General features: G+C 48.8%; 1 protein-coding gene across 1 annotated transcript in view; it reads left to right on the forward strand.

The window, feature by feature from the left end:
- The window catches only part of LOC140216736 (tectonic-like complex member MKS1), a 73,226-nt gene that overhangs the window by 35,780 nt on the left and 14,861 nt on the right, over nucleotides 1–22,585 (forward strand). The window contains exons 2-3 of the mRNA XM_072287234.1: nucleotides 14,373–14,422; nucleotides 17,402–17,464. Of these exons, the coding sequence (XP_072143335.1) occupies nucleotides 14,386–14,422; nucleotides 17,402–17,464 (100 nt within the window). The 5' untranslated portion in view covers nucleotides 14,373–14,385. The remainder of the gene's footprint in view (nucleotides 1–14,372; nucleotides 14,423–17,401; nucleotides 17,465–22,585) is intronic.

Below are 22,585 nucleotides of genomic sequence, written 5' to 3' on the forward strand. Positions count from 1 at the left end.
GTTGTGTATGTTCTCGCCGCACCTTGTGTAATCGGATTGCATGCGCGACACGAATGCATGGTGCAGTACTTCATGGAAGGCACGCGGGCACCAGCGATTACGCTGGAACACTCGACGAGTCGTGCGCAAAAGCCGACGCGCTTGAACAACGCCTCCCAGATAGCACACTTCGATCCACGACGTCATGGTATAGCTTTCTCGGCTGCCATACAGTCTAATGGGGATGCTCCCGAGTAGCCACGGTGATTTTGACGTCACCGCTTTCGTCACGCCGGGCTTGACAGCGGAAATTTCGGTCCAAGTACAGCACGATGTCATAAAGCAGATTGAACAGGCCTGCCATTTATAGGAGGCGTTGACTTGACCCGCTGATCGGACTTTCGCCGATCGCCGACCGTGCTCGCCGCTATCGTTGCGCTTTGAGTGTAACCTACTTTCTGGACACAGGTTCACCCATTAAAGGGTTAGTTTCGTGGTTCATAGTTTTTGCTACTACATGTGTTTCTCAACGTCACTACAACGTGACAATATACAATTCGAACTGTGCATTACCTGACTGCGTAGTTGCCGGCCTCCTTCGTAGTTTACGATATAGTCACGTGTCTCAATATATATAACAGAAATTATGGGGTTTTACGCGCCAAAATTACGATCCGATTATGGGGCACGCCGTAGTGGGGGACTCCGGAAATTTGGACCACCTGGGGCTCTTTAACGTGCACCTAAATCTAGTGTCTCAAATAACATCCTCTTCTAAAGAAAGCGACCATAACTTTTACTAGCTTAGGCAGATATTGCGATTGGGTTTCTGGACGCAGTGTTTAAGCGAAATCTTAAGAGAATAAACACTATGTGAGTTCAGACTCAGTCTTCTTTTGAAACTCTATTTTTATTAATTTCGCGGTAATAGGTTCGTTGCTAGAAGAGCCGATGAAGACTAAACGCCATTTTGTTTATTTGGCGTCAAATCAACACTTTGAAATAACACCTCGAAATAACACGCCTCTGTTCTTCATACGGTGCGCGAATACAACTTTTCCAAATTGGTAAGACAACCCACACGAGGCGAAAACATTCTAGATAGTATATTGACGAATCATTATGAATGCGCAAAAACGATTGTTCTTGAAGAAGTAAGTGATCACAGGGTCGTTCACCACACACTCGAGACCCTCCCTCCCCAAGTAAAAAGAAAGAAAATAAAGAACTAAGGATAGTACTAAACTATACCCGTGCAGTCATTCACAAAATGAACGACATGTTCACGCTATTTAAGACTGAATTCCTGCAAGACTTCACTAACCGATCCGTTTACCATAACTTGAGTTTACTTAGAGACAACTTTAAAACATTGAAGATTGCTGCGCATCAAAGTTAACGCTTGCATCAAAGGCATACGACCCTTGGTTCACGCGGGAGTCCAGTCGGGAGTCCCTCAAGGATGGGCGTTAGGGCATGTGTTTTCTCGCTGACGATTGCATAATGTACAAAGAAATAACAAACCAAAATGACACATTAACACCGCGAAACGACCCGATGACACTTTCAGAGTGGTGCAGCGAGTGGCAAATGAACATTAATAAGGAGAAAACTAAACACGTTAGATTTTTGTCCAGATCGCAATTTATTGCCTAACATATATTCATAATTAACAAATCTGCCGCTGAAACCGTTTTGTAGACTAAATACTCAGATATTTTGTTCAGTCATGATCCAACATGCAATGCTCGCAGAAAACGGATCACTAGCAAAGCATTTAGAAAGCTTTGGTCTTCCGAAACGTCGCCTACGCCTTGCTAATTCGGATGCTAAACTATGGGCAGTTCACTCGCTAATCGAATCGTCATTACAGTGCGCTTCTAATATACGGCATCCTCACCGAGTCTCCCTTGAGGACATGCTCGCCTGAATACGAAGCCAATAAGCCTCATTATTCGTCAACTGCCTTCGTATTCCTGTTGTCAAAGCGCATCGTCCCTAGAGAAAAAAAATAAAAATAAAAACACCTCTCGTTTTACTTCCCGTCATACGAAGGAAGTTTTCTCGCTTGACCTTCATTTCACAGCCTTTATTATGGTGACATTTCACTTACATCCTTTCATCCAGCGCCGCCTGAAGTATCCGCTCGCATTGACCACGCGCACACTATATTTGCTCGTACTAAGAAAAATATTTGCACTCACCTTTACTGTAGTGTCAATAAACGAGCGGAACGCCCTGCCGCAAGCCACTGCCGGTATATAGATAATTATCCAATTTTCGATCGGCTCTGCTAACCAACGTTTATGAACGACGTTTCTGTTAACAGCTAAGCATTTAAGAACGATTCGTTAACTTCAGGGCTTCGTAATTTCCTGTTTTCTATTCTTCCCACTTTTCTTTTTTTTTGTATGTGTGTGATCTCACCTATGCGAGTGTGCTTATTTGTATTACTCCCTCGTACTTATTTCGTTATAGTATTTACACACACTCATTACCTTGTATTATCGTATTCTTTATTATCATTACTTCGTGCTACTAGACGTATTGTATAAAAGAAACTTCAATTTATGTCCAGTTTATTTGCTTTCATGCTGATTATTACTGTTATTAATATTATTAAGTATCTTATGTTCTTAGAAGTTGTGTCTAAAAAATAGCCTGTACTTATCCCCCCCCTTCCCCTTTCATTACGTAATGTGCAGGCTTCGGGCCCGTAGAGTAAATAAATGAAATGAAACTCCAGCGCCGGTACATCAATGTGACGTCACGGATTTCGAAATAAATACTCGTATTTGAGCAGCTGCGGCACATTTGCTCACTATATATATTCCGTCTTTGGCGATAAAATAAGATCCACCAGCACCGAACAGACGCCATCAATAAAATGCATGTCGTCACGACGAGATGGTGCAAGAAGCTTTCTGTCATGTTTCCCTCTAAGTGGCTTTTTTTCCCGGTATATCGCGGAAGAGTAATTTACTGATGCGGTTAAACCTGAGTCTATAAAGGTACATAAAAAATTGGAGGACGCTCAAGCTTCGCATTTAAGAGTGGAACGCGGCAGATTTCAATGATGCCCGACATGCTTGCCTACCTTTCCCGGCAACCGCGTGCTGCTGAGCACGAGGTCGCGGGATCGAATCCCGGCCACGGCGGCCGCGTTTCGATGGGGGCGAAATGCGAAAACACCCGTGTGCTTAGATTTAGGTGCACGTTACAGAACCCCAGGTGGTCAAAATTTCCGGAGTCCTCCACTACGGCGTGCCTCATAATCAGAAAGTGAGTGGTTTTGGCACGTGAAACCCCATAATTTTTTTTTCCCGGCAACCGCAGCTTTATCGCGGTTGCGCGGAGCCGAGCGCATCGACGGTGTCGCTGCAAGGAACCGAGAAGGCCTCGCCGCTCAGAAAAAGGGGGTTCGCGTTTTGAGTTTTCGCGTAACACAGTCGCCTTTCCCGGTGTATTCAAATTAAAGTCCGACGCTATCGCGTCTTCTAGGTTGCGTTTATGTCGTACTTCGCAATTTTCCTGGCGTATTTTACTTCGAGGAATACAGCTAGTTCGGGAACGACTCTGCGCCACGCGGAGGGCCCGCGGGGTTGTGGTTCGGAATGATTTTTTCCCTAGCGACGTCCGACGCTGACATCGGATTTTTTTTTTTTTTTTTTTTTTTTTTTTTTTTTTTTTTTCGACACGGTGCCCTTAACGCTGTCGCGTTAAAACTGATGCATGCGACGACCGAAAGAGTCCTTTTTTAGTTTTCTCACTTGAACATAGCGAGAACGGCGTTCTCTCTCTTCTTTTTTTTTTTTTTGTTCCTTCTCGATGACGCGCTCACGTATACGGCACGTTGTTCTCTTCCCGCCCCGAGTTGATCGAGCGCGCGTGGTCATCGGCCCCGCACGCGGGCGAGTCTCTGCCGCGAATTGCGCAGCTGCGTCTGTGTCACGTCACGCGGTCCTCGACCCAAATTACGGGGCGGAACAAAAATACGGAGCCGCCGCGAAATCGCGTGTAGCTTGCAGGATGTGTTATAGCTCTGTTCGAAAAGAGCAAGCAAGATATATAGCGAGGCAGTCAGTGCGTGGTGGTTCACTGCACTCGGGACTGTTGAGCTCCGAGCCAAAACAGGCACGTGCAGGTGGGCAGTTGCTGTATTACTGGCGTGCTGCGAAGACAGAGAGAGAGAGAGAGAGAGAGAGAGAGAGTTTAAACAGCTAACATTTCAATGCTGAACAAAAAAGAAAATAAAGGAAGCGCTGTTGCAGCTGCGCGATTTTTCTCTTTGTGCTTAGCCTATACGTGGTCGATCGCACGGGCTCGTCGAACTCCATGTACCGTAAGTGTGACGAGGACACGATGTCACTGACCTTTTTTTTTTCTTCTTTTCGCCCGGAGTGTGGCAAATATTTCCTAATCGAGCACGCCGGAGCACACCTCGCAGGATGCGATTTGTGACGTTAACCTCGTACTCGAGTGCCTTGTACTGTACTGCCGCATTCTGGTGCGTCGCAATGACACGCTTTTTAAGATTGTCAACTGAGCATATTGTAGAAACACTGGTCTTACCCTCTCCCCCAACCTGGGGCATGGTTTATCAAGTTTGATAGTTTAATAATAAGTGGTAACATTTTAAAATAAAGTTAACAATAACTGAATTTCTACGTTTTCATGTAGTGATTCTCAAAGGACCGCTTTGTCGTGTTGACAATATCTGTCTTTTTTAACAATAATTTATTTTAGATAGATTCTTTCATCAGTTACTTCTAAACATTGTGATATATTGTTTACCTGATAAAATGCACAAAATGTATTGGCCTTTGCCACCTGCTCTTGCTTGACGATACATGCTTTTCTTTATTGTTCCTCTACTATTACGCTTGCTTTACTCCTCCCTTTGCGCATTACTCTGGTTTTCGTAACTCAAAAGTTGGTATTCCAAATTACTAAGAATCCTAATTTCCTTTTTCTCTCGTTATTTATCATTTCCTTTTATTTATTTATTTTCTTTCATAACGTTTCTTATTCATTTCAGTTTCATTGTCTTAACTCTTGCTATGTTCTATGGCGTTTTTCACTGGTCGATTCGGAGCAGGATTTCTTGCTCCGTGGCAACGAATCCGAATTTCACTGGTCGATCTGGAGCGGGTTCACGCATTCCGCTGGTCGTTTCGGATCAACTCGTTCCGCGCCGGATCGCTCTCACTTGCTCCGCCGCCGAGCCACGGATTCGGGCGGAAATAGCTCACGTCACTTCCGTCTTCAAGCGAAATCGGTACCTGGTCGGTACGCACAATAGCGTGCTTGCGCTCCGCTGGCCGATTCGGATTTCTGAAACCCGAGCGCTTGCTCGCTCGAGGATTTCGGCGGCCACTCCAGATCGACCAGTGAAAAACGCCATTAGACGCTTATGCTTATCCTACTTATTTTTTGTTTGGGTATTATTTCGTAGAAACATTAAAAGGAGCTTCCCTGGTAATTTTCGTCATATGCATGTGTGGTACCCGTTTGCAGCGTGCCACTCAACGCACTTATTGTATTTAAAACAAATTTTTTTAGTAAACGATACAGATCAAATGTGCAAGCGTCATTTCGGAGAACCATATCTGAAGAGTGAGGTACGATCGAGTAACATTCTTCTATATACGCTCAAGGTTTTACTCCTCGGACACATGCGCACTCACGTGCACATATTTACATACAAGTGCGCATGGACGCGTGCACACATACACGACCGCACACTTGCATGACCGTACCCGCGCACGACGGCAACCTTGCACGGTTGCACATTCTCACGACCGCACACTTGCACGAACGCACACACGAACGACCGCACCATTGCACGACCGCTCTCGCATTACCACACACTTGCACGACCGCACACTCGCACGACCGCACACTTGCACTATCGCACAACCGCACTCTCGCACCATTGCACAAGCGCACACTTGCACTACCGCACACTTGCACACCGAACCCTTGCACTACCGCACCATTGCACAACCACGCACTTGCACGAGCGCACCCTTGCACTACCGCACACTTGCACACCGCACCCTTGCACGACCGCACAACCACACCATTGCACAAGCGCACACTTGCACTACCGCACCATTGCACAAGCGCACACTTGCACGACCGCACCCTCGCACCATTGCACAAGCGCACACTTGCACGACCGCACCCTTGCACTACCGCACAACCGCACCATTGCACAACCGCACCCTTGCACGACCGCACACTTGCACGACCGCACACTAGCGAACATATGCGCCCACACATGTAAAATGCAGGCACATAGCGCATCGTACTTGTGCTTAGCCAATCACATGCAACCAATTACTCACAATCAATTACATTTCATGGTAGTTTTGTACTTAATCGATTACTTCTTTTACTCGCGGTAAAGTTCACTGCACTTTTTTTCCAGTAACCAATTACATGTAACCAGTTACATTATTGACGAGACAAGCTGCAACAGGTGATGCCCAGCAGCCTCACAAACACGTATATTCAAGTGTATAGGAAATCAACTGTACGTGTACGGCCGATTTCTCCAGCTTTTCATCGGTCCTATACCATGCGTATACCTATATACCTACCTCCGAGCCACAGCGACAACGAAGTGCTGCGCTTCATCAAGGAGCCAGACGCGAACGAGCATCACGCATTGAGCAAGTTTGGCACGCATACATGCACATGAACGCACGTACATGCAGAAACGCACGCACCCGCGCACACATTTTACAGAGATATATTATAGAGAGTTCGCACATTACACTGCGCATGTGCGTTACACAAAGTAGTACACACAGAATTCCTATTGGAGGTCGCGCTGGCGCTTGAATCCTCCTCCCCTCCCTGCACCTTTGTTCTTTATTTACTGGTATGATTCTTTCTTCTGTACTCTACTCATTTCTTTACAGCATTTTCTGGAAGCGTAAAGGTTTCGCACTAGCCGGTTCCATTTGGAGGAATCGACCTCTATGCTATTAAATAAACAAATCTGTAGTATCTCATCAACCAGTAAATGGTTTTCAACTACGAACAAAACTTTCAAGACCAACGTGTGTTTTTTTTTTTTTTGCTTTGTTGTCATCCTCCATACGGTCTGGGGCAATTACCGCGTTCCAATTCTAACGCAGCTCAAGAGCAGCCCGCAATGACTCAAATTCAACCAAAGTGAGCGAGTAAAACAAAAGAAAAGAAGGAAAGCTCATATTCGTCTATGCACTTGCAACATCTGTGCGCATGGAAGCTCTTCCGAGAGTGTTCGCGTCGCGCGGCTACCGACGAACACAACCGCTAGCGCTATAATGGCCTGCGGAGAAAAAAAAAAGTACGCAATTTCGAGCTAGCGAGTGCAGGGTCGCGAGGTCACCGGACCTCTTATTCTGGTCACGAGTCGGGATTGCACACTCACCGCCGGGGCATGGGGTCTCCAAAACGTGCGCGCGGTCCACGTCGTCCGCTCCGTGCGTGACCGGCAGTCCGTCGTGTCTCGGTGGTCACGTCGCGTTGCGCTGCTGGGCACGAGGTCGAGGGTTCGATCCGCGGCCGCAGGGACCGCGTTTCGAAGGGGACCGAATGCGAAAACGCTCGAGTCAAACACTCGTTAAACAAAGCTCAGGTGGGTCAAATTTAGTCCGGAGTCCGACGGCGTCCTTCACGACCCCTGCTATAGGCTACCGAACGATGTCGTTTAGCTGGTAGAATCATACAGGCAATATGATCCGTATGTTATCCCTACGGTACGCTATATAGTGCAGTTACATATTTGTCAAAGACGAAGTCTTTCTTGACGAGTCGCGGGATCGCGGGATCGAATCCCAGCCACGGCGGCCGCATTTCGATGTGGGCGTTTTCCGACCTCTAGTTGACGTCGATCAAAAGTTGTCGCTCCAGCGCGACTGTCACAATAAATTATGCGGTTCATGCACCCCATTCTAACCCCCAACTCGCTGAGAAAAGCTGTTTTTCATCGACGTCAACTAGAGGTAAAATCGCCTTCCAATCTTTTCTAATAGGATTTTTTTTTCGTTTGACTGCACCTGTGCACGCTCGTTATTGAAACCCTACCTTTATAATTACCTGAATACGCTAGTTATACATTTCGCATTTCAGTGCGGTGTTCTTACTATATAAAACGGACTTTTGGGCGAGTTGGTAAGCCATATTTGATGGTCCGTGTCGTTTCTCCCTGCTGTCCCCGTCAAAACCGCGCTGTTCTGTTTCAATCTTACTATATGCGGCACGCGCTGCCAAATGGTTGCTATCGCAGCTCCGAGTCCACGAGCTTTGGCTGTCAGTGCAGCAATTTTGTGGTGTCTTTTTGTTAGGATAAAATGAAATTACAGTGCATGGTCTGAAATACGTGCACCATGCTGTTTCGTTATTGAACATACGCGCAAAGGACAAAAAGCAGCAGCAACAGCAGCAGCAGCAGAAAGTGTTCCTTTGAGCTGGCTTTCCTCCAGCAACAAGTGCACCGGGGAGAAGCCGCGCCTTCACTCATATATAGCGTTGTGCAAGGAGCGATAGCCCGGGCGATCCGCCTGCACGCACAGCTTCTGTGTATATAAGAACCTGTTCGTATACGGGATATCCTGTACGAACAGCACCAAATCAGCCGAGGACAAACACGAGCCCCGTGCACCAACTAGCCCAACTGTTTTCCTGCCACGCGAGATTACTTGTGCACTGAGACTATTTGTGCGCATGCGTAACCGAGACGTTGTCATGCCAGCGGTAATTAAGCGTTCCTTTAAAAAAAAAGGTCGCAGTTTCGCCCGAAAGCCGAAACATCGATTGAGATAGCAGATTAGTAGAGAGCTATACGAAGTAAGCATAATAGCTTTAGTACTTGGAAACATTGTCTTACTAACTAAACTTAACAAGCATGGTGTCAGCGCGCACGAGCAAACATGAACACATCACACTCGATCAGCGCGGACACGCTGTCCAAACGCTGGTGTGAGCCAGCGCGGCAGCAGCAGCGAGCGAAGTGACCTTCGTGCGGCCTATCGCTTCAACTCAAACAGAGCGGCGAGCGCGCAGCGCGCACAAAGTATGAGCCGTCTGCATATATCATTTGGTATACGCATTTGGCGGAGTCGAAGTCGCCCCTCTTCTTCCCGCGCTGCCTACCCGCTCTCCTCAATATATGGCGCGCCAGATTGAGCCGCGATCGCCAGTTCCCCCTTGTACCCTATCGTGAAATGTGCAGGTGATTCCGGAGCACCTCCATGATGCCGCAGCACAACGCTAACCCGTCTCCCTCCCATGGCCTTTCGCGCGACGGAAGACGGCGCGTTTGCTCTCCGCTTCGTTCGCGCGCGCCAGATTGAGCCGCGATCGCCAGTTCCCCCTTGCACCCTATCGTGAAATGCGCAGTTGATTCTGGAGCACCTCCATGATGCCGCAGCACAACGCTACCCTGTCTCCATCCCACGGCATTTTGTGCGACGGAAGACGGCGCGTTTGCTCTCCGCTTCGTTCGCGCGCGCCACATTGAGCCGCCATCGTCGGCTTCCCTCGCGTGCTTTCTCACTCGCGCATACAGCATACGACGCGGGGCGACGGCGTTGGACTTTGTACGGAACGTGACGGCGATGGCAAGAACGTCGCTTGGAGCGCTTATATAATTGCTATCGCAATAAAAGAGAGAAAAAAAAACAGAGAAAAGAGAAATAATTAAACACGCATCAACCGAGATCGCGGCTGGGCCTTCTCCATTCCAAAACACGCTGAATCAAACGCGCCCGCGGGATGTCGGATGACACGCTACAAATATATGTAATATGTTGCGGCAACACAGCGTGTGTGCGGCGCGGCCGCCGCGCATGCTGAACGCCCCCGAAGGTTGCGGCATTCAGGCGCCGTGTTATCGATCGATCACTTTTTTGGGGACCTCGCTTAGAGTCGATCGGCTGAGACGGAAGACGCGCGTAGACGCGACAAAAATTAATCGCGTATACACCCTGCGCAATAACGCTCTTTCCACGTCGCTTATAGTTCTCGGGTACAATTGGGATGCGCGGCGCTGAATGGTTACGTCACGTATAAAAGCGGCATTGTTTCCCGACAGTGATCGATAGAAAGCGCGCAGCCCGGTTACGGCGGGGTATAGATGGTGCGGGCCACACGCAGTGCTGAAATAAAACCAGCGCGAGAATGTATGCCTAACAAACAAACAAACTTGAAATTGAGGTGCATATAAGGATCGGACAACGACCAACGCATGTACAGAAAAGTGTTAGGTTCCGCGCTTTTTTTTTTTCTTTTTTTCTCGGCAAAGCGCACTTCCGCTGACGGCACTCGCGTGCGAGCTGTTGCGATTGTCTCGTTTCGCGCAGCACATCGATTTTGCGCGCTGTGCACGAGGTCACCTGACTAGCGGTATAAAAGTCTGTGCTATACGCGAATACTGAGGCAGACACAAGCGGATCACAGAGCATGATCCCGCGCTGGATCACGGTAGAAAATGACATCGTTTCCGTTAAGCGATAGAAAGCCGACAGTATGAATCAAGTACGTACCGCGGAGTGCGTTCTGCTATAGGTGATATTTGTGATTAAGAAGACGAAGTGAATCTAGGGCGGAATTACGCCACAAAGCTTTTTTTTTCTTTCGTACGCGTGCTGTTTGCCTTTGGTCGGTCGCTTATTTCGCTCATTATTTCCCCAGATCACGATGGGCTGGCATTTGTCCTTATATACGAATAACTTTTGGGCTAAGAACTCTTTTATGAATGTATCGGTGCTAAATCACGGCGTCGAACCGACAAGCGATAGTTCAAAAGACCACACAACACTGTAGGCACCAAGATAAAAGAAACGCAGCTTGTAAAGCGGCGTAATACAGGATTTCACAGAGTGCTGGACATCAATGAATCAGCGTGCGTGCGCGAGCTCACCGCGGCTTTCCTCCCCTTCCCCTCCCTCTGTCTCATCTTTCTGTACCCTCTTTCCCGTCCTCCAGAGTAGGCTAGCCGACCAGACGCATTTCTGGTTAACATCCCTGCCTTCTCTCTATATTTCCTCCTCCATCTCCTATATACGTATGCCGAAGTAACCGGAGATCTCCTCTCCGGTATACGCACAACTCTTTTCCGCCCGGCGACCTTTAATTATATAAACGCTAATGACAGCGGTGACCCCCCGCGCGCGCGTACATATATATATATATATATATATATATATATATATATATATATATATATATATATATATATATATATATATATATCACTTTACCTGCGCATCACGGTAATAAACATTGTTTCTTCTTCTCTGTCCATCCGATAGCGCGTCGGGGCGCTCGCAATTAGTAAATACGGACGACGTGAGCCGGAGACGATACATAGAGAGCTGGCACGACGTGTCGCTTTGCCCATTCAACGTGCACTGCATCCAAAAATGCTGGGCGTGCCTTTAAGGGGAGAGGGAGGGAGCAGACTACGAAGGCACGCACGAGCGACCCTTGGGCGCGGGTCTGACGTGACGGACATGATGCCGAGTCGTCGCAGGTGGGGAGGTCCATGCGCATGCGCCTTGTGTTCGGTTCGCGGCTCGTAAACACTGCGAGCACGGACGGGGACGCTTTTACGAGTGCTATAGTACGAGTGGGGCAAATGGCAACACTATATATAGGATGCTATACGAAAGCCTGCATAGAAAACACGGCCGAAGCGTTCCCAGAAAACTGGGGAAGCTCCATTGGTATATCGTGGCGCGAGTACGTGGTGACTTATTTTGCCTTCGCCATCCATTACTTTTCGTACACCCCCGAGAGAGCTGTCGTGTTGCGCCATAGTTGCAAACGATATGGCGTACGCTTTTCTGGTGTTTAGCTCACGCATTCATCGATCGTCCACGAAGTGGCTTTCCGTTTTTTTTTAAAACTCTCTGTTACGCCATTTTTATGCGTCGTTCTCAGGTTTTCGTCCTTTTCATCATCAATCATTTTCAGGATCGCCCTCGAAAACTCACTCGCGATGCCGGCCGCCTCATGCAATCTCTGCCAGTGTTTGCTTGTTATCTTCATGCTTCAGGAAAGAGGGGCCACTGTGCGGAAAATGTCGGGAGCTCCGATGCCATATTGCGTCTATATAGTTTCTTCTGCGCGCTTAACATAAACGGTGCCGTTTGACGACATTTCTAAGCGACCGGCCGAATTGACGCTGCATGGACGGAGGGACGTGGTATTTGCGGGCTTCGGAAATGCTAATAGAGACATCAGTTGTGAGGTCACTGCACCGTTTTGCGAACACCGGCGTCCGCGTTTGCGAACGACGTTTACCGTGAAATAAGACTTAACGGCAGCGAGTAAAAAAAAAAAAAAAAAAAGTTGGGGAAGCCGCGCAGTGGTCAAAACGGCTGACAACAACGCAGCAGGGTGTTGTTATTAACACTGTACTTCGCTGCGTCTGCACAGGACGGTACATATCATTTCGTTAACGGGGACATTGCGCAAAGAGAACTGAACGTGCAGCGCACAATCGACGCACATGTGAGCCATGTGCACGCCGGTCGTTCCGGTACCTTCCGTGCAGTTTCTGGGCCGTTCCTGTTAAACGCCCGCGCAGATTTACATAAAATAAAAATATTACTACGCGCATCGCCACCTTCCTCCCCTGCGCGCGCGCGCACGCACGCACGCAAATGAACAGGACACACGTGCAGACACACAGGCCGTCGTCGGCGTGGCAAAGGGGCGCTTGGCCACGGGCGACATCGGCAAAGACGTCGCCAGCGTGCACGACACGCAACATTTGGCAGCGTAACGAGGTCGGGTTTCCCCGGACCGGAGCGTTCATAGTAGGGGAGACTCCGGCCTCTCCCCCTTCCCGCTTCCATATAATGCCTCCGCCCGGCCTCGCGGGGCAAATTGCCTCAGTGCCAAGGACAAGCGTCGCTGCGTAACGCAGCAGGGCGCGGCCCGCATGCACGCAGCCGCATGAACGATGTCCGCGTATAGCGGTGCTATTCCTGCGACGCCCTCGTGACGTCACGCCGCTCCGCCGATATGAGGGACGGCAACGAAATCGAGCGTCGTCTTCTCACGTGCGCCATCGCACTTTCTTTCTTTCTTTCTTTATTTGTTTCTTTCTTTCTTTCTTTCCACGTTCGTGCTTCATAGTTTAACCCGAATCGCGGTGTTAACTTCGCGCGCTGTTTTACATTGCGCGAGGCGCATTGCAAAGGCTTGACCTCTGTGTGCGTATATTCGGTTCCAATGTCGTCGAGCTATTATGCATACAATGGCGGTGCGCTTGGACACTTTACGATTTTCTTCGGTCTGCTCTTTCCTTTTTTAATCGTTTTTCTTTTGTTCACTGTTATCCGTTTCTTCCTGCTGTCTCGAACCACAATGTGACCTGTAGGACGACACGTGTGCTACGTGTAGTCATTATACACATTTGCCGAACGCATTGCGCAAAATCTTGCCCATGTGTGCGAATTCTGGCTCTTTTTTAATTCGACTTGCGGGCGACTTTCTTCTTAGCTCGGCCGATTAGGAAAGCACCGATTGTGCAGGAACGCTGATCGCCTCCGTGTTTTGCATAAGTACGCCATTATCTTTCCGCATTTCTGAAATCTATAGATATACCTGTGCATACTTTCGTGTGCTGGTGAGGCAAAACGTGATTGTTAATTCAACGTCGCCCAGGGTCGGAGGCTGTCATAAAATAAAAGAATAAAAATAATGTAACGTTCTCGTCAGTGTTACTGTGTTAAAAGGTGGGCAGTACTCCTGCCCCTTTACTCCACTACATGGCGTAAGCTATGAAAGCCCCCCCATATATATATATATATATATATATATATATATATATATATATATATATATATATATATATATATATATATATATATATATATATATATATATATATATATATATATATATATATATATGCCTCAGTGCCAAGGACAAGCGTAAACATTAAGACGACTGCAGCCGTCTTAATGTTTACGTATCGTTGCCTCTCTTGTAAATATCGTATATACATCTTTATATGTGACTTCCGCAACGTAACAATAAATATTGCGACAGTATGCAATCACGACCATATAAGGCCAAAAGATAATGAAGTCCAGCAACACATAGGGGAAATTAGCCGTGGTTGAAATTGAACTGTGGTCACAAATGTTGAAAATAATGAAGGAAAGGGAAATGAAAGTCGACGAGAAAATGACTTGCCGTTGGTGAGAGCTGAACCCCCACAACCTGTGCATTACGCGTGCGTTGCACTGCCACTTGTGCTACGGCGACGGCTATTAATCCGCCCTCTATTTTCGGTATCTACATGTGTACTAGTGGCATTGCTTGTCCACAAGCGAGTCGCACTTGCGCCTGTCCAATCAGCGCGCTTTGTACTCGCGCAGGCCCCTAGGTGCAATGGATCCGGTGAAGGTCCTCATCTTCGGAACAATAGGTAAGGGGAGCGTGACGTTGCTTTTCAAACCACCTTCTTTTCCATGCACCCCTCTTGTCGTTGCAAGCACTTTGGGTAGCACTTCGGGTAGCACTTCGGGTCGTGTATAGATGCAAGCCGAGTGAACATTTCCGTGCGTGCCCGTATTTATTTATTTATTTATTCACTTATATATTTATTGGAAATCACGGCAACAAGTATGTCGCCAGCATCTTCACAACGGTAAATCTAAGCGTGGCGCGAAGTGAAATGAAACTTTGCAGCAGTTACGCAGGTCGCTACTACTCGCGGATAAGTCATTTGGAAAAAAAAAGTTGTGCTAACTAAATTAACAAGCCTAGTGTCACGCGCGCACAAGCAAACATAGATACATCTCACTCGATGACCGTGCACGTGGCCACTCGCTGTCAAAACGCTGGCGTGAGGAAGAGCGGCAGCGCCAGCGAGCGAATTAACCTTCGTACTGCCTCTCGCTTCAACGCGAAATAAACGCTGAGAATACAACGCACACGAAGCTATCAGCCCTCGACGCACCTGCTCTTTGTATATATACAGAGATCTGTGATGGCTATAGCCATCACAGATCGCTTTCAAGATAGGGCCCGCGCTCAGCCGCGCCATATGCAGCCGCCGCCAGAGTATACAGAATCCCGGTAGCTCGCGCGCGATGGAAGACGGCGCACTTCCTCCCCGCCTTCCTCCCTTACGAGCACGAGATCCAGCCGCCATGCTCGGCTCACCTTCGCACGCTTCCACTCGCGCCCACAGCATACGGCGCGCGTCCACGGTACTATCGTACTTGGACTTTATGTGGAACATCGCGGCGACGACGAGGGCGACGGAAATGCGCCTGGAGTGTCCATATACTTGCTATCGCAATAGCGCATTGTGCATGCTGGACTATAAAGGGAACCGAAGGCAACATCACTGTAGCATTCACGGCGTAGTCACCGTTCAACGATTTTAGTGGGACAATACAAAAAAATTCTTAAGGCGTCGTGTGCGGGTGCGATCCATCTTGCCGAGGAATAGTTCGGGTATCCGTTCGAGCGGGCCGGCCGGCTATACGGTGGTTAGCGGCAGGTAATGTGTTGCCCTATGCCAAGCTTTTCAGGGGCCCTTCGCCAAGCTTGGGTATTGCTAACAGAAAAGAATGTACATACGACGTGTATAAAGCTGTGGCCGATCGCATCAGCCAAATATTACGCCAAATCATGCCACGGAAACGGCTCAAAGTTCAAACAAAAGCCTGTGCGCCATTCTTTTCATCGCAGAAACCACTTTCCCCACCGGCACAGATGACCTCACAGGTGTACCGCTTACAGCGCACGAATCGCCAGCGGCGGCGGGAACAATTATATCTGGCGTTACCGTGAAAAGCAGAGGGTGTGGAATCGCCTCTGCAGAAATGCGTGGCGCAGCAATAAATGCAAAAATGGAGCAATATTAATAATAAAATTGTGGGAGAAACCACCGAAGATGATTCTCAAAGTCGGCGATAGCTTTCTTGCGTTACCTGCTGCATACCCCCATACCATCCGTGAATCGCAAAACCTTATGGGCACATCAGCGGACACACGAAGTGGGAATCTCACTGCCGACTGCAACGCCGAACTACATCCTATCGTAATCACTGCACTCTAGCTGGAGCTCGCCATAGCAACCCCAACTATCCGCCATAGGCACCTGGCTGCAACTTCGTTCCCGTGGATGTTCATCGAGCGGCAGCAGTCTACGCGGGACGTGTCTGTTGCAAGGATGGGGCGCTATCACTTTATTTTATCTAAGACTACATAGATATACGTAGTAATGAAAGAGGGGTCGCGGGTTCATGCAGTTCGCGTCCTCGCTGGACCTCCAATAACGTTTCTTCACTCACTCACTCACCGTCACATGGGCCGCCGGCTCCGATACGAGGGAAGGACGGGGAAGAACGGCGCACACGAGCGCTGGTCACGAGAGCGTCTATAGCTGTTAGATAGAAAGTACCTGGCCAGGCCAGGTACTTTCTGCCAGTACTTTCGACCAGGTACTTTCTACCAGCCAGTACCTGGCTGGCCAGGCCAGCCAGGAGGCCAGGCTGGCCTCCTCGCACCGCGACCTTGCAACATTTCGTTTGCATCTCTTTGAATTGAAATTCATTGAATCAAATTCTGGGGTTTTACGTGCCACGGTTTGATTATGAGGTACGCCGTATATATGGTGGGGAACTTCGTATTAATTTTGACTACCAGGGGGGATCTTTAATGCATGCACGGGACGCGGGCGTTTTCGCATTTCGGCTCCCATCGAAATGCGGCCGCCGCGGCCGGGGATTCGAACCCGCGACCTCGTGCTTAGCAGCGCCGACGGAATCTGTTGAGGGGACACTGCAGAGGCACACAGAAGCAAACATCGTGCCAGCGTTGTGACCTGCATTACATCAGCGTGGTGACTGCGCGGTCATCGAGTTAACACTGTTCACTTGTGTTTTTGGGCGCGTGCCCATAGTTTGTAAGAGAATGTTCACAACATTTTATGTGGGTCATAAATATACTAGCTTATAGGTACTTCGCGTAAAGTTATTTTGCTACCGACGTCAATGCTTCGCCTTGCGGGCGAAACTGCGACTATTTAGCGTCCCTTTTAATAAGGGCGTCTGTACGATTCAGGTGACCATGGTTGGTCTATGTGGCCCCGTTGAATCCTGGTCTACGAGAAGAACGTCAATGCTACAACGGTACGTGACGCCCACATGAAGTTTACGAAAATAAAAACTTGCTTTAACGCACGCGGTGCGTACTGGCTTGTTCAGCACTATTCAGGACTGCGCAGGGAGCCGAAGGCACGGCTCTGACGTCAATACGCTACGCGGAAAACGTATCCGTCAACACCAAATATATAGTGTCGACGACAGAATTGACAAATAGTGCGCGCCTTCACCGGTTCAATAACTGCCCCCACCCCCTTTTCCTTTCTTTCTTCTCCTCCACTACGCAGCCACAGCTGAAGACTTCGAAAACGACGACCTCTTCGTGCACTTCTTCTTTCATCTGGAAAATGGTAGGTGCACACATATGAGGGATGGCAACGTCCTATAACTGCACACACGAATTCCTTTGTGTCTCTCTCGTATTTTTTTCGCCGAGTAACACATCGCTGCCTCATGCATAATTTATTTCTAGCACACTGTTTCTCGCGGAATGCTGTCGCCAGTCTCCAAATGGATAATTCATTCTGTGTCGCACTGCCAACAGACATCGAGTTTACAGCCGGCAGATGTACTGAACAATGACGCGAAGAAAGAGAAACTCTTGGATATCACATTGTTAGTCGTAGTATAATATCTTGGAAACGAAAAATGCAGCGGATCCAACTGGTTTTATTTTCAGTTTATTATTCTTTAAATACAATGAATGGGTAAGAGACAATATAGAGACGAGGTTGAAATCTATTTACAGCGAAGCTTTGTGCGAGTGCATGAAAAGCCGAAATGCGAGTTTGTGTTTATTGAATGTCCTCACAAAGTTACACGGAAGGCTTTAGCCAGGGCCGCTGCTGCGGATAAATGGAAGGTAGGAGCGTCCCCTTTGAAACGGGCTGATGGCAGTTGCACAATGCTCAGCTTTTTATTTTTGTTTAACTGTGTCGTAAGTTATTAAAATTCGCCATTTTCTTTAAATACTTCTTCCTACACTTTTAACCTTACGTCACCTCTCTGCTTTTGAGCCACCAATCTTCCAATCGCTTTTTGCTAATTTCCATTGCATATTTACATGACTATTGTTATCTCTAAACCCCAGGGCCTCAGGAAGCGTGACTGTGCCCGCATCGACATCGGGATGGATACCATCACATTTTAGTATGAGGTGTTCTATTGTTTCTACAGATTTACCACACACAGTACATGTGTCTTCTTCTTCGTTAAATTTCTTTTTATAGCTGCGCGTTGTAAGACATCCTGGCCTAGATTCCAAGAGTAGGGCACTGCCTCTTGAGTTATCACAAAACGCTTCCTTCCTGATTTGCTGTTTCCAGCATCGATATAGTTCAGCACTATGCTTCTTTTCCATTGAATTTATCCAATTTTTACCTTCGGCGTTTTACCTCCGCGGATGCGCGGAGGCAAGCGCCCTCTGGTGGCGGTGCAAGGAATACAGCGGCGATGTCGCGCGCGTCCTCCGCTGCGATTGGTTGGCCTGTTGGGCTTAAGAACAGCCACGCCGCAGCACACACGGTCACGAGAACTCGGAGAGGTTCGCAAAGAAAAGCGGCGCTTTTCTTTGCAAACCTCTCCGAGTTCTCGTGACCGTGTGTGCTGCGGCGCAGCTGTTCTCAAGCCGTCGCTTTTAAATGTGTACGTGAACAGTGCAGCGGGTTTGTGTTTCTACCTATTTCGTCCTTCCTAAAGTCCCTTGATAATTTGAAGTACCGCCACTCTTTGAACTCTGCCGCCGCCGCGCGACATCCCCGATTTCTCCTCGCCCCTTGTGCATCCCCCCGCGGAAACAAATTTTGCAATAGTGCAATAGTGTTCACCAATCGAGGAGGAAAGCACCGCGGGGAGGAGAGTGTCACTACTTTCTATTATCAGGGGTTTTTATTCCTTCCAGGCTTGGCCCGCTCTCTAGCGTTCGGTAACGCAGTGCGCGGACTCGTCCTTCCGTTCCACGGAGGAAGGGCAAAAGCATGGCAAAACTAAGGAGGGAACGTGTTACGTGATAAAACTGAAGCCAGAAAAACACGGAATAAGGAAAACAGACTGAGAGAGGGGCCATCTGGGGACCATCTTGAAGCATATAGCCACAAAAAAATAAAAAAGGAAAGGCTCATGGGAAATAGGCCCTCACCACGTCATATATGCGAGCGGTAATTTCTAGCCGCCGAGCACGCGGAGAGGATGGGGAGAGTCGAGCGGAGAGCGGGTGGCCAGAGGGATCCAGACGAGGGCGTCACTAGAAGCCACCGAAAACCAGGCGCTGCTTAGAGATGTTCGGCAAACATGAAGGGCCTATTTCAAGAGAGTCAACGCGCAGGTTAAGTAAGCTCCGAGTGAAAGGAGTGTCCGCGTCAGAGCAGCTCGGTTTACCCAGGCTAGCTGCCCGACGTCGTGCTCCTTCCCAGTATTTTTCCCTCCTACATGAAGAAAAAGTCGGCCCAGCACTCGATGATGCCACGGTATGCGTTTCAGCGTCTTCCACCGCCGCGGTCAGTCGGCACAGCGCACGTTCTTCCGACTAGAAACGGGTGCAACAGCAACGTGCGCCTGCCTCAGTCGGACGTTGCCGAGAATAACGTGATCGTACACCTTGCAATGGACGATCGAAGTCGGACAATCATATCGGGAGAAAATGTGCACGGAACGGTTGGCAAGGCAAAGCGCTTGAACAAGGAAGCATCGATAAAAAACCTACCGCGCACCAAACTCACTGGGCCGAGTCCGACGAGCGCATGGTCACGTGTAGAGCCGACCTTTGGAAGCACTAGGCTGCCTCGATGTGGGAGGAGGCGGGAACTATAGGGAGATAGAATTGAAGGGGGAAATTTTCACAGAGAGTTTAATCGAAAGTGAGCTAGCCACTTGAGCTGGTCACAATTAATCCACAGAGAGTATGAATTGCAAGGCTGGCTGCGTGACCAGCATGCTCCCTCCTGCAGATTTGTCTTCCTATATACCATTGAGTATAGTGTCTAGTTTATCCGGTATTATATTTAAAACCCAAGGCTTCGGGCAGGCCTAACTATACATACGTCGTCATTTACCTGTACCTCTAGATGGAAACTTCGACAAGCTGAATAAATGTATTCGATGGTTTCTGCTCTGTTTCCATACGCTGCGTGCGAATAGTCGTCATTATCCCTAATCTGCCTTCTAACAATAGTAGTCCACTGCCTTTCGAGTTACTGTAAAACATTTTTAAAAACTTTCCTGTCTGCCGCTCGGTATATAGTTTCATCATAGCTGGCTTCTTCTCTATCGAGCCCAGTATATGTATTAAAGGCCACGGCCGTATACTGGAGTACACGCCCGCGTGTGCAGAATCCAATCCCGCCGTGAAAATGCCTGCAAAGCAAAGGCATACCCACCAACGCCATCTAGATAGTGCAAGGTGTAGGTGAGGTGCTGCAACGTCACACACCCGGAATATGGTTCTTGTTGCCAACCCACTACGCCACTATACGCCACCAGGGCGGCAGTGTCCGAGCCAAAGACGAAGGGGGAAAAAAAAAGGAAAATGAAACGGATCTTTACAAAAATACGACCTCAGAATGTAATTTGTTTAGTCTTGTCGCAACGAAATCGCATAGTGCGAGTCTGTGGTGTATAACAGGCGTTGTTACGTAAGGCCAATGGGAAGCGAGTAATCTTGGGGCAGAGAGCAGAAGGGCTGCAACGGCACGCAAAGGAGGAGTAACTTCTTTATACGAGGGGAAAGGGGGGAGGCAGGTGAGGGCGTGGCCGATCAGCTGTTGGAGAAGGGCGCTGGACATTTTGATGCCCGAGAACTTGATATATACAGGGGCGAAGGATGTGGGTATGACGCGGCACCCAGACACCCCTCTGCTACGGGGTCGTTTCATGCAGTTCCGCGCAGCAACCGCGAATAAATAAATAAATAAATAAATAAATAAATAAATAAATAAATAGCGCCACACCACCATCACAAGGTGCCATACATGCAACAACGTGTTAGTGTGCAGTGTTCTGTAAACTTGCCGCTGCCGCTCAGTGGCTGTGGCGTTGTGGTGCTGAGATCGAGGGTTCGAATCCCGGATGGAGGCGGAATGCATAAACGCTCCGTGCGAATTCGGTTGCTCGCTGAAGAACCAATGGGAGGTCGCGCAGCTGGGTGCGAAGGTCGCGCAGCTGGGTGCCTGCGTGAACAGACGGCGAGGTCCGTTCTGCTTCATTTCCTCTTGCGTTCGTCTCGCACTGAGCTGACAAGAAAGGCGCCTCTTCATTTCGTGCTTTCTTTCGTTTGTTTTTGCTCTTACACTGGAACTGCGTCCTTCTTAAGCTCAAACTGCTGCTTCCTCTTCCAGACTGCCTTTTATCCGCGCATGCTTCTCTGATTTCGTTCGTAAGACTCTCGCGCCCTGCGGTTCGCGCCGTTTCTTTTCCGTGCACGGCGTACTTACGGAATCAGCACGTGCCATCGGGCGCTTACGAAACGCCGGGTCGCCTCTTACGTCAGCTCGACTGTAAGCGTGGGCGGAGGAGAGGAGTAGAAGAAAAGCAGACATCGTCGTTCCTCCTTTGGGGCGGCACGCGCGCCCACTGCCGGGAGTGGATATAGCGACCGTTACGTAACAGGCGGGGCGTCAAAGATCAGGGTGCACGGAACCAATCAGCCCGTGCGCGCGTCTTTCTTGCCTCTGGACTGTCGTAACGTGGCGGGATTCTACACTGTCGGGCCGAAAGCTTCTCGCTTCCAGATCAGCTTATATATATATATATATCAGACAGCGGCAAGTATTTAGCCTGACGCAACGCCTGCTCCCATTACCGTATTACCGCATTAATCGAGGAGCACGCCAAGGAATTGTTATGCAGGAAACTCATTGAGAGCAGCGCTCGCGCATGCGCGCGAGGACGCGTGCAGCTGTAAGCAGTGTCTCGTCGAATGCGATAGCATTACAAAGGACGCTCACCGACCATCAGTGGTTGCAGTTATCTATACGCAAAATAAAAGCGGGTTGATCCGAGAAGCAGTGTGCAGAGGCACGGGTGGACCGACCATCCTAAACAATGCTATCGCATGACGGTCGTTCAGGTACAGCAAGTGTATCGGCGAGTGTTTCTTCTCGATGCGAGAAATAAGGTCACGCCAGGGGAGTTCGCGCAGTGTTGCTTACAAGAAACATTGCCAACAACGACCATCATCATCATCGTCGTCGTCGTAATTAAGTCCTAGGACGAAGGCCTCTCCCAAGGGTTAATAAGCGGGGCAAAACGACAGCGACGTAGTGTGACGGGATGTCCGCCGGACTCCTGTTACTTCGACGTGAACGACCAATCAGCTAAAAAAAGGGCTTTCTGCTTCTCCCAAAGATCTCTGTAGTTATAACTGTGACCGTGCCTTCGAGTCAATCCCAATGCCTAAATATTCCCCAAGTCACTAAGGTGACTGTTTGGGCATGTTGGTGTAGGACATGAAGGCAGCTTTTGGCGCACAACACGAG

The sequence above is a fragment of the Dermacentor andersoni genome, chromosome 3 (genome assembly GCF_023375885.2).
Source record: "Dermacentor andersoni chromosome 3, qqDerAnde1_hic_scaffold, whole genome shotgun sequence".
Classification (NCBI taxonomy): domain Eukaryota; kingdom Metazoa; phylum Arthropoda; class Arachnida; order Ixodida; family Ixodidae; genus Dermacentor; species Dermacentor andersoni.